Genomic DNA, 13407 nt, shown 5'->3' with positions numbered 1-13407 from the left:
GAGGCTGTCAGATTTTGACATGCAGCTGTGTCTGTGCAGCTGATGCATCTCCCTTCATAGGCTTCTTGCAGGTAGCTGGTGGCAGATGCAGACGTCAAAATAAACGCCTCCTGCGTGCAGTACGGGCTCCAGCGCCCATTTAAGTGATTTAATGAAGACAATCAGCTGCCAATGGGGAAGATTTATGCTGTACTTGCGCCTGTAGTGAAATAAATTTAAAATTTTCCACAAAATACTATTTTAAATGAAAAACAAAAACCTGATTTTTTTTTTAATGACTTGCAATTGACAGCAAATTGGGCAACAGAGGGGGGCTAAAGAACTAGCAACATCAAGTATGTACTGGAGTACTTAGCATCCACAGGAGAGATCATCTATCATGTTGGAAAAGAAGTACAGCTGACTTTGGGCCTGTTCACACTATAACGCAGTGTGCGGCAATGGACTCCTCGTCATTCACTGAGGTATGTGGTTTTAGGCAGCCCATGCAAATTAAATAGGCCGTCATCCCCAGTGTTAGCTAAAACCTGCCCAAATTTTTTTTTAGATCTGTTCTAGAGAGGCTGAACTGAATCAAATTCCAGACAGCCAGTATACACCGTACTACACAACCTCCCTGCAAGTGCTTCATTTAGATTTAAGGAATTAGTCGTTTCAAGCGTAATTGCATAAAACAGCGATACAATTAGAACCGCTAATATTTAACTATCTTTATTCAGTTTAATTAATGTACAATGACTAATTTGGCTATTCTGAGTGGGCCTTGAGCTATTTGCAAAGTTAACCTACATGCAATTAAATAGCAATAGTGATAATGACGTGTTTAATAATATTTAACCATTACTGTTGTGTATATCTGCACTGTTAATTGCCACTTTGAGTCTCAATCCTGCCTAATTGGCGCTGCCTAATCACTAGAGAAACATGGCTAACTAACAGTCCATTTCACATGGGCAGTCAAAGCACCTTGTATACAGTAAAAAGCAGCTTTTCATGAGGATTAACAGGATTGCTTATTGCCACTTATTCATTTGGGAAATTTAAAGCGGAGTTCCAGCCGTTTTCATGTTTGTTAAAAGTCAGCAGCTACAAAAAGTGTAGCTCCTGACATTTAATAAACACACAATGATCTGTCCCACAGTCCAGCAATGTTGCTGCCCAAACCGTCGCTTCTCTCCCTCTCCGGCATTACAAGTGCGGGCACTGCGCATGGGCAAGTCACGCTGCACCTCCACAATGGTCAGGCAATCTCCTGGGACCTGTGACGTGTCCTAGAAGACTGAAGGGATTGATGGGGAGAGGAGAACTTCCGCTCGGATCACCAAGTGGGAGCGGATACCTGTCAAAACTAGGTATCCCACTCTTAAACACCCCCCCCCCCCCCCCAAATAAAAAATAAATAAAAATGATATGCCAAATGTGGCATGAGGGGCAGGGAGTGCTTAAAGTGGAACTTCCCCTTTTGGATGGAGCATCGCTTTAATAAGGCAGAAGCAGCAAATACTTCTTTTATAAGCCAATATACAGCAAAGTTCATAGTACTGTCTGCACTTGACATGGGTAAATGCAGACAGTATTCGTAAAATCCGTATTTAAGAATGTGCCAACCTTGGATGAATCCATGTGAATTAGCCACACAGAGCATTATAAAGCAGTAAACTGCATGTGTTTTAGTGCACAACAGACAGGTATGAGCAGGCCGTAAACATTTACCAACTAATTTCCTTTTTACTTGGCCATACATTTATCACTTATTACTTTTGTGTTAAGTAATAAAAAGGAAGAAGAGTTGGCCGACTGTTTATCTGGGCATACATTTGTTACCTATATAATTTTTTTGTATAAAAGTAATTAATCTGTAGCAAATATTATAAACATCTGCACTGCTTGTATTCGATACCTTTCTACATACAGGTAAGTGTATTATTTCTATTTATACTGACGAGGAGGGGTAATTAACTGCAAGTGTATCAAAACAGACACCACTGTACTCCCCCAGCTGGACAGTTAGAGGAACCTAAATGAAAACAGTTTCCATCAAAACAATAAAAACAGTGGGCTTTGTTGCATAAACTTGCAAATATACATAGAAGCTTTCCACCACATACACAACACACTAAAAGTGTGGTCCTACTACCCATCTAGAAGGCTAGCCATACAGGGTTCAATTTCTCTTGTTGAGTCTGCCGGCTGAATAAGAGAAATCAATCACCACTGCCATCTATTGTATTCAGCAGTCATGGGGCACCTGAATGCATTGGCCCTGACAAAGTGTGAGGGGTGATGCTCCAGGCTCCTGTCAGTCCTCATCCACCAACAACTGCCAAGAGTGCAGGCAGGGAAAGAGCTCATCTCCGCTCGATAGATACAGGCAGAGGAGCAAGAGTGGTCCCGAGTGCTGCCCATCCCACAATGCCATTGTGAATGGCAGGAGCAGCCTCCGCCCAGACTCTGCCCAAGCCATCTCCAGCACAGTTCACCTGGTTGCCTAAGCCCTTTGGGCGAGGCAAAATGTGTCATTGGCATGGCCTGGGCTGAGGCTGCTCTTACCATTCATGCAGGGTATTGTGAGATGTGTGGCACTTGGGACCACTCTTTCGCCTCTGTCTGACAAAAAGTGACTACATCTGCTAGGTTGCAATTACTGTTCAGCTGATAATTTCCCACCTTGGTCAATCAATTTTTAAACTGACTTTTGTCGGGCTGGGTGGTGCATACAGGGCCACCCATGGTTAGAATTTCTGCTTAATTGGCCAAAATGCCAGCATTATTTGGTCAGCAGCTAGCCATATGCACTCAGATTTCGCTTGTCCATCAGTAGATTCCTGCATCCACTCTAAACAGCAGGGATGGTGGAGACTGCACTGTCCGCTTTTATAATCAGACAGCTGCAGCCTTCTAAGGTCACAAACACTGACTGCATATGATAGGACACCATCACTGCTTGACCAATAACTTCCTGCGCCTCTATGTACCTAAAGAGCAAAAAGAGAAGACTGCAAACAGCTGATCAATTTACGTAGAACAATGAAAGGGCATGTGTGGGAGGTGTATTATTAAAAAAAAAAAAAAAAAAAAAACAGAGGTCTTCGCTGTATTTGTAAGGAGGCTACACACTACAACCAAGTTGCATCTGAAGTGCGATTTCTGTTCTAATTTATAATCCTACTGGCACATGTATAGCAATTTATAAACAACCAAAACTTTTTCATGGGATTTTTTTTTAGGTAATACAACAGTTGTAGTCCTTGTGATACATTTTAGCTTCCAAGTAGATGTTTCACCTTTTTTGGCTTCTTCAGGTAGATGTGTTGACTACATGAAGCGTATACATTCATCTCATCAGGTACACGGTAGTAGAGCCATTTAAAATTTGCTGGGAGCTGCCCACTAATTTTTTTAAATGAACAACATTTAGATTAACATAACGTTCAATTTCAAGTTTGGTGGGATGCTTCCAGTGGCTCTCCCGATGTGTGCAGATATACCGCTTAGACCTACTAAAGCGGTCAGGTGTAACCTTTTTCTCATTGTATTGAGTTTTCTGTATGACTTTGATTATGGTTTTACATAAGATAGTACATGGTCTTTTGTGAACACCTGATAAGATTCAGGATGAATGCATATGCTTCATGACATCAATAAATCTCCCTGAAGAAGCCATAGAAGGTGAAACATGTCAGGGTATCTACTTGAAAGCTAAAATTAATCACAAATAATGGGATTCAGATTTTATGTAATCAATAAAAAAATTTTTTTTTACTTCACTTGTGTATTTTTTGGTACCTAAAAAGTCACACAATAAAATTATCTTTGGTTATAAACAACTATGATGGGGACAATGCTCCTGTTAAATTTTATGTTAGTATATGTTTATTACATGGATAGCAATGAAAATGTCTGAGACATACGGCACAGACCCTTCCCTATAACACATATCGGACCAACAGACAGACAATTTACCCAAGCCACAAACATCAGTTCTAGGTAGACGGTCCTTTCTAATTTTAAAATGGATTACAGTCTCACAAAGCAGGCATCTGATACAGTTTTGTAACATAAGAGGTCAATGAGTAGGTCCCTACTGAAGTGATCAGAAATTAGGTCCTGCATACTTACGTGGCCACACAATGATGTCTGGAATTCTTTTAAACATTCCTTCCCTGAGTGTAAACATTTCGTGCAGGCAATGACCTAGAGACGAACACATTTATACACAAACATTAGAATAGAGAAGTAATCATGCCGGACTTAACACCCAGCCCGCAAATGGAAAATACTTCTAAAAGTATACTGTGTACTATGGAGGACAGATATTTTATGTTCATGTTGCAGATCTTTTCTAATATATTGTCACTTAGTGGAACACAAGTCTTAGCCTTGCGCCTCATTTTGCTTCCATACAAATCAAACCACTTTTTTAGGCTCATTTTCAGTGATCTGAAGCTTGGTGATATTATAGTCATGTTTTTTCTTGGTTTAAAAATAACAAACCTGTTCTACTTGCCTGCTCTGTGCAAAACCACTGCACAGAGCAGCCCTGACTCTCCTCTTTGCGGGTCCCTTGCCGGTGGTCCTGGCCCCTCCCTCGTGCCCCCACAGCAAGCAGCTTGTTATGGTGGCACAAGCCGAGCTGCTGCTCAGTTTGTCCAACCCCGCCCCCTTCATTGGCTCACTGACTGATTGACAGCAGTGGGAGCCAATGGCCTCTCAGGAGGGAGAGTCCCAGGCAAAAAAAATAAAAAAAATAAAATAAAAAAAATCGCTGGATCGAGAGGGGGCTCAGGCAAGTATTAGGGGGGCTGCTGCACACAGAAGGATTTTTTATCTTAAAGCATAGAATGCATTAGGATCAAAAAACCTTTTGTCTTTAGAAACCCTTTAAGGCCTCAAGGCCTCATGCACACTGGGCTTATATAGGCATTTGGCATTTTTTCTTCCAGACTGTAGAAGCAACACGATGTTAGCTTATGTGTCCATGCACATTTGAGCATTTTCAGGCATATTTGTAGGGAAGTGTTTACAGGCTGAAAAAACAAAAAACAAAAAACCACACATCACAAGTGCATTTTCCAGAGAAGCTTTTGGGCAGAAAAAAAAAAAAATGCTTGAGGTGCCTTGTTATGAATTGTTAATTTTTTCCAGCGTTTTGGGGGAAAGCGCTTATAGACAAACTCTCGTAAAGTCGCCTAAAAGCACGTACAATACACTCGATAGGCGCCTTTTTTATGCATTTTTTTTTCTGCCAGCAGTTATGTCATTCTTTCCTGCCACCTAATGTACATGGGCGCCAAATCAGGGGTTGACAAGTTTGCTTTGAATTTAGGAGCCAGTTTTTTATTTATTTTTTATTTTTTTAGAGTGGTATGGATTGTCAGCTCCCGGGATAAGGCCAGTCATTTTCACCCCCTATCCCTAACTCACAACGGAGCACCCAGTCAATAACTCCAATGTAATGCTGTTACATCAGGGTTATGGGCTGACCAGGAAGAGCAAGGCTAGCAACAGATGGAACTACTTGGCTTAGGCATGTGGCACTGGCTGACACTGGCAGATGGCACTGGTTTGGGACTGACAGATGGTACTGGTTGCCACTGGCAGGCACATGGAACTGCCAGATGGCACTGGCAGGTGACATTGATTGGCACTGGCAGGTGGCGCTGGCACATGGCCCTGCTTGGCAGTGTCACTGGCAGGTGGCCCTGCTTGGCAGTGTCACTGGCAGGTGGCCCTGCTTGGCAGTGTCACTGGCAGGTGGCCCTGCTTGGCAGTGTCACTGGCAGGTGGCACTAGTTGTCACTGGCAGGTGGCACTGATTGGCGGTGGCACTGGTTGGTGTTGGCAAGTGGCACTAGTTAGCACTGATTGGCGGTGGCACTGGTTGGTGGCGGCACTGGTTGGCAATGGCACTGATTGGCGGTGGCAGGTGGCACTGATTGGCGGTGGCACTGACAGGTGGCGTCGATTGGCGGTGGCGTCGATTGGCGGTGGCACTGGTTGGCAGTGGCAGGTGGCACTGGTTGGCAGTGGCAGGTGGCACTGGCAGGTGGAATTGATTGGCGGTGGCACTGGTTGGTGTTAGCAGGTGGCACTGATTGGTAGTGGCAGGTGGCACCGATTGGCGGTGGCACTGGTTAGCACTGGCAGATGGCACCGATTGGCGGTGACACTCGGCACTGGCAGGTGGCACTGATTGGTGGTGGCACTGGTTGGTGCTGGCACTGGTAGGTTTCACACTGAGCACTCCATTACTGAAAAGTAACAGAGGAGCTGTCAGAATTGAGCTTAATGTCGCGGGTGGGCGGGACCCAGCCGAGGTGTGAAACTGACAAGTGACAGAGAGGCGGATCTGTCAGATTTGAGCTTGATGTCGGGGTGGGCGGGACCCAGCAGCTATCAAACACCAGCCAACGATTGGGCTGCTTAAGAAAAGGAGCGGGCCCCATACACGTAGCAGCCCGCCCAGATCCCATTGGCTGGTGTTTGATAGCTGCTGGGCCCCGCCCACTCCGGCCGGGTCACGCCCACCCCCGACATCAAGCTGAAATCTGACAGATCCTCCTCTCTCAGTTGCTTGTCAGGTTCACACACTTAGCGCGGCGCTTGATGCTTGCCAGAGCCGCTGAGTGTGGAGAAGGGAGGACGACGGCAGTCAGTGTTAATGCGTTGCATGTCTCGGGCATCAATAGTGAGTTGGCTGGTGGCAGCTTAGGCGCTGTGTTGCGTTTTCTGGTCGCATTGGAGACCTGGCGCCTGGGGTTTGTCGAGCCCTGTGCTAAATGATATACCATTTAGCATGCCGGGTCACAATGGATAACTGAGTCTACCATACAGATAAAGTTCACTCTGCAGCATCTATTCTTAACCGAGAAATTTTGCAGACACACCACTTCAGCTCCGGAAGGTTTATCCCCTTAATGATCAGGCCATTTTTTGTGATACGGCAGAGCGTCGCTTTTACTGATAACTGTGCGGTCATGCGAAGCTATACTCAAATAATGCATTTTTTTTCCTCACAAATAGAGCTTTCTTTTGGTGGCGTGTGATCACCTCTCTGGTTTTAATTTTTTGCACAATAACAAAAAAAAAAAACATTTTTTTTGCTATAAAAAAATTACCTAATAAATTGCTTCATCAGTTTAGGCTACATATTTTTGGTAAAAAAAATAAAAATAAAAAAAACTTGCATTAAGCGTATATTGATTGGTTTGCACAAAAGTTATTGCATCTACAAAATATGGGATAGATTTATGGCGTTTTTATTTTCATTTTAACTAGTAATGGCAGCAATCAGCGATTTTTAGCAGGTCTGCAAAAATGCGGCAGACAAATTGGACAAGCGACACTTTTTGGGGAATAGTGACACCAATACAGTGATCAGTGCTTAAAAAAAAATAAAAAAAAATAATATGCACTTATCGCTGTATGAATGACACTGGCAGGGACGATCAAAGTTAAGTGTGTCTCTGGGGAGGTGCTTTCTAACTGTGTGGGGGACGGATACACTGAAGGAAAAAAGAGATCTTGTGTTTCAGCTTGGCTGAAGCACAAGATCTTTTGCTCTCTGACAGTTCAGCAGTTTGCCTTGTTTACAAGCACACTGCTGCTCCATCTCTCCACAGAACAATCAGTGGTTTGCTGTGGCTATCGAGGTCGCTGAACCCGATGATTGGCTACCGCCATGTCCAATTGCAGCGGGAGAGGTGATCCGGTGCCATGTGAGCCCCCTACACTGTGTGCACAAAATCACGTACAGGTACGTGATTTTGCACAGCCTGGCCGCCCTGACGCAGTATATATGCGGTAGGTGGTACAGAAGCGATTTACACTACAGTTGCATGCAGTGGTCAGGAAATTGTCACTGGGTGCCGACAGCATACAAAACGCCGGTCTATGTGATGTACAGTTATACATTCTGTGCAGGAGTAGTAAATCTAAACGCACTAGCATTTGAGATAACACACATTACAACTGGGCTGTATATACGATTAGTGGTGTGCTGCCATTCCATTCCATTCCGTGTTTCACCCCAATGCACATATACAATAAAAACAAAACATATCAGAATAAATCCTGAATAATATTAATAAAATTATAGCACACCAAGATGCAGATGTGAATGCTTTGTGTGTTGTGGTGCTCTGCCAAATACAGTGCAAGTGCAATTTTATGTGCGTTGAGTGGCACTGAGGGTGCTTTCAAAATAAATGGACTACCTTAATGGCAATTAAGGGCAAAAAAATAACCCAATAGGGATACAAATGGCAAAAGAAAAAAAGAAAAAAAAGAAAAAAAAAAGAAGACAGGGGTTCCAATTCCTCCATACTTTAGAACCGCTCTTGTGCACATGATAGTTCATCCTACACCGATGTATCAATTGTACCTACAGATTTGGCCAATCCCTCACAATACTGCAAAGTATTGTTTTTTATTGTTTTCAGTCCGTTACCTTAAATCAGCACTCTCCCTATATGTTTTTTTTTTTTTTCATAATGGAATGCAGGTAGTTTGAGACCGACTGTTATTATATCCATTACAACATGTAAGTTATACTACCTTGTATTGTCTAAAAACAACTTGGTGCGACATGTTAAATACTGGATTTCCGTTTAAAAGAAATAAATCTGCATTATCATAAGGAGTCGAATTGAAGGAAGGCACCAATTACACGATAAATATGATTTACAGCACAGACAAGAATTGCTCTTACCATGAGCTCGGAAAACTCGATCCTCAACATCATGAGAAAATGGAATGCCGATGGCTTTAACGTCCTGGATAAATCCTTCATTTAAAATGGCTGGTGGAGCATCACTTACATTTAAAGATGCCTGATAAAGAAACATAGGTGATTTGCAATCGCATTCCTCTTGCAATGTGTTCAAATAATAGAAAAGAAAGATGTTCAAAGGGTCAATCCACCAAAACCTTGTGTTTCAGTTTTTAAAAGTTTGCTGGTAAGTTGCCAACCTAGTGTTTTCTTATACAAACGATAAACGTTTTAATCTGAATGACTCCAAAATGTGATCCGATCTTCATGTAGGTCATAATAATAAAGACAGCCTTACTATATTGTGTATTATACAAAAATATATTAGTGAGGTAAATAAGAAGTATTAATATGTAATATTTGGACTGATCACCTCAAGCCAGCAGATGATGCTCTGGATGCTGCAATTTCAAGTTTGCAGCAGAGTGGTCTACAATGGTGCTAATAGTCTATATAAATTGATCTACCACATCTAAACTGATCTTCTGCACTAAGGAAAAGAAAGGTGGACAGGAACATCCACCATTCTGGGGAAGGAACAGACAGAGGAGCCAGGGAAAGGATATTATAACCTATAAGGATGGTGTTGGTGCGCTGGGGTGTTGCTCAAATTGAATTAAACCTAGTTTTACTTTGCAAATAAGTATCAGGAGCAGTTTTGCCCATGATTAGGTTCATCTGCAGTCTATTCATATTGAATGGGTTGCCTTAACACCGTACACAGATCCAAACACAGCATAAGACACTGCACACATTTTATTTTCACCACATTACTAGCCAATGTAAACCTGAATTCAAGATAGATATAAAAAGGACACAAATTAATGCCCGTAATCACTAAAACCATGTTTTTTTTTTTTTCTAGAAGGGAGACAAATATTCAGGTACAGTTATAATACCGCCTATAGGAGGTTTGGACATTGTAAGCCTCCTATATTCAACAGGGCTCAGTTTAGTGGAATAGAAGTACTGAAGGCAAGAGCAAAACCACAGGGATGTTAGCGGTGTCCCCCAATGGAATCTAAGAAGATCTTACATTAAGTTAAGTTGACTGCAACTCAAAACCATTTGAAGAACACACAAATCTAATCAGATGAAATAGAAGCCCCCTACAGGATAAAGGGGGGAGGGCCAACTACCAAGGAGAGGCCACAGGGCATCAACCCAACACACATAACCAGGATAGAAGAGATCACCAGACGAATGAATGAATCCACTCTAAGGAACACTAAAACACCATACATACTATCAGATTTTCTGCCGATTTTTGTCTTCAGATTTACCAAAACCATGTAGTGTGAGGGCCTGCCTGATTGCATACAAAACTGAAACTCCTAAAGGTATGACCTCATATTATATGGTTTTGGTAAATCTGAAGGAAAAAAACAGCAGAAAATCTGACCGTGTGTATGGGGCTTAGGGCTGAACCAGCAAGAGGCTGTGAAACAAAAACTTAAGAAAACAAAAATGGAAAAACTACCCGGTTAAGGAAGCACAGGCCTACAACATGGTATGGTCAACACTGGGAAAACCCCTTAGAAGAACATGTCCACAAAAGGATCCTCAAACAAGTACCTTCAGAAGGAAATTCTCAATAGAAAGAGCAAACAACCAATATTTCAAACGAGATATCCAAACATAAAAGGTAGGCAGGGATTAAAAAAGGAAAAAAAAAAAAAAGACTGGTTAACGCAACAAAGGAGGACGAAGAAGGAAAAACATCAACCTAGCAGCCCGGAGGAGCCTCTGGGGTGTGCCAGAGGAACTCTGCAGGATCTGCCAGAACCTGAGTACAGAACGTAGGGCCATGAATACAACCACACAAATAGGTCCCACATAGTCTTCCAGAAGTACCTGGAGCTGCAAGTACCTGTAGCGAGAACCAAGAGTGGTTGCCTGCCAACAGTCAAATGGGTACAAATTTATTGAGCAATGGTTTCTGCCACATAAAAAAAAAAAAAAAAAAAAAAAAAAGGAGAACCCAGGTCCACAAAACTCTCCCTTGGGTGCAGAGACTACTAGATTAGGAGAGAGAGATTCCAATGCATTGTTCATAGGAGAGACATGATGCCGAGAGTACTCTTGGTATCAACCAGCATAGAGGCCGGGTAACTTGTTCTGTCAGAGAATTCCCACTCCTTTCCAGAGGAGAGGACACAGCAATAACTAGGTGATGTCCAACCAAGCCTAAACTAGTAAACTGATTCAGGAACAGGGTCCCCTAACAGAGAAAAAACATCTGCTCTAAGGAGCCAGACTGAAGCCCCAGGCATGGAGACACCCCAGCAGGAGGTTTCCTAGGGTAGCTGCAGAAGAGCCCACCCTGCCTACCGGAAGAGACTACCTAATCAATAGAGACAATGTTGATGTCTCATTCCGGGCCCAGATCTTACTAAGAGAAGGTTCCCCAAATGCCCCACATCCTGCTTACTGTGGAAAATGGGGGAATTCCCTGCCTGCTATTGAAGGTTTAATGACACAGATAGTAGATCTCTTCAACAATGATTTAAGCAACCCAGCCTCACTCACTGGTGAGAGATCGCTATTGACAGGCATCAGTGGTGCCCTATCCAGCCTAATCTTGCAGGTTTGACTCTTCAGTGGAGATCTACTGAGTATTGGTTTAACTCTTCAGGGTACCGCCAGATAGAGGACTGTATCAAACAGAGGGTTTAGTGGCAAGATCTTTGCAGCTGTAGGAGCCCTACACAAGGCAAGTTACTACAGACTGATCCACTAGAATAGATGCAGCAAATTTTACCCTGCATCTACAAGGTATGACACGAACGTCCGTAAATCTAAGGTGATGGAAGGAGAAATCGGTACCTATATACCAGTTCCTTTTTGTTATTTTATCTTTTAACATACTATTCTTGTTCCTTTTTTTGGCTGGAGTTTTTCCTTTAGCTGAAGATTCAGTCAGGCTGTAAGGAGATAAGAAATGCTTTGGGAAAAAAAAAAAAAAAAGTAGTAGGAAAGGTAGACAGGGCTTGCATCTTACATTTATGACATCTCCACAAATTGCTGCTAGACGCCTCTTTACAGCTAAGTGGAAACAGCGTAAAACTTGGCATTAAAGTGGATCATAATTAAAAAAGTGAAGAAGATGTGCTAAGTTCTATACATCTGTTGCAGGCTGCAACATACTATCATTGCTTTCTCCATGGCTCATAATGAACACCTGAAAGAAATATCTAAGCAATATGGGAGGCTTCCTAGAGCAGATCAATATTCCTCCATAGGCCTGGTATTACTCACACTTATACTACACTAGGAAAAGCTACTTTATCGAAGCCTAGTTGAGATATATGAATGCATTAGAAAGTTAGTGAAGCAGAACACATTGAAACATCAATATGTCCTTAAACAGAAAATATTTTGAGCATTATACAGCAGAATTGGTTATTATTAACTTGGCATACTTTGCTTAAAGGAAGTAAGACTGATGGCTACATAATCTGATATATTAAGTAGAAATGTGCTATTTTCACAGAGGGTTACACAGATACCCTTCTCCTATAAAATACCAATATCCATATGCCTTTATTGAAAAGAACAAAAGGGGGCATCAGACTAAGTGTAGCAGGTAAAAAACACCAGAGTTTTTATAACGCCAAATGGCTACTTACATAAGTAGTATACAGGTAATCATTTTGTAACTAGTAGTATGTGGGCCAGGTGATAGTGTACCTGTCCTGGGAGCTACCGGCCAAGTTGCAGTTCCATTCGGCTAGAAGCTCTCGGTCCGGTATAGGCACACCAGGCTAAGGAGCGGTTTACCTTCGCGGATGACTCGGGTACATGCTCACCTGGCCCAGATACTACTAGTTACACAACATGTATACCTGTCTGCTACTTATGTAAGCAGCCATTTCGCTTTCTAATAAAACTCAGCGGTATTTTACCTGCTACACTTAGTCTGGTACCCCCTTTTGCTTCTGAAAAAGATATGCTTCACTCTATGAGGAGCTGCCTTTTATACATGGACTCTTTATAACTATGGACTTTACAATTAAGAACTGTGTGTTTTTTAGCCATTAGCGCTAACCCAATTTTTCCTGTGCCTATAGTAAGGCTTACCTATAGGTACTGTAAATGGCGCCTAAACGTGCACGGTTTAGGAGATATTTACTGTAGATGAAGCTGGTGACGTTACTGGTGTCCGCAAACCAGGAAGGAAGACAGAGTGAGGATGGAAGCGCCTTCATCGGTGACAGCATGCCGCTGGAAGGCTTCGTTCTAAAGTTTCATATATTGTGCTAGTATGCAATGCACACTAGCACATTGTGACTGCCAGTTTAAAAAAAAAAAAAAAAAAAAAAGCCAGCGGTTTACTACCACTTTAAGGTCAATACGCCTTGATATCCCCCAGACGTATATAGGGTGTTTTTTGCAGTATTTAGATAGACTTAGAACTTCTTTTTAAAAGGTGGCCACAGAGAAGGAGAGCGAGTTGTTCATCTATACCATCCATGCCCCGTTGACAAACCAGGCAAAAAATCGCTTAACTTCTTCTCTACTACAGGATAAAGCAGGTAATCCAGCCTCTCTCAACCTTGTTAACCCAGAGGATCCTCTAAAATAATTTTCAGGCCTCGGGGAACCCTTAGTAAAACCGATTAATCAGGGGTCAATGG

The 13407-nt window shown here is 42.5% G+C and overlaps 1 protein-coding gene across 1 annotated transcript in view; it reads right to left on the bottom strand.

The window, feature by feature from the left end:
• AGPS (alkylglycerone phosphate synthase) overlaps positions 1-13407 on the bottom strand; it is a 317568-nt gene that overhangs the window by 203661 nt on the left and 100500 nt on the right. Inside the window, exons 4-5 of the mRNA XM_077448089.1 lie at positions 8711-8831; positions 4120-4194 (exon numbers count right to left, since the gene is read on the bottom strand). Coding sequence (XP_077304215.1) covers positions 4120-4194; positions 8711-8831 — 196 coding nt within the window. The remainder of the gene's footprint in view (positions 1-4119; positions 4195-8710; positions 8832-13407) is intronic.

Source organism: Lithobates pipiens, unplaced genomic scaffold, assembly GCF_037356315.1.
Source record: "Lithobates pipiens isolate NorthernLeopardFrog02 unplaced genomic scaffold, aLitPip1_a1.2 Scaffold_22, whole genome shotgun sequence".
Lineage (NCBI taxonomy): Eukaryota > Metazoa > Chordata > Amphibia > Anura > Ranidae > Lithobates > Lithobates pipiens.
This window is presented reverse-complemented; position numbering and strand designations above follow the sequence as displayed.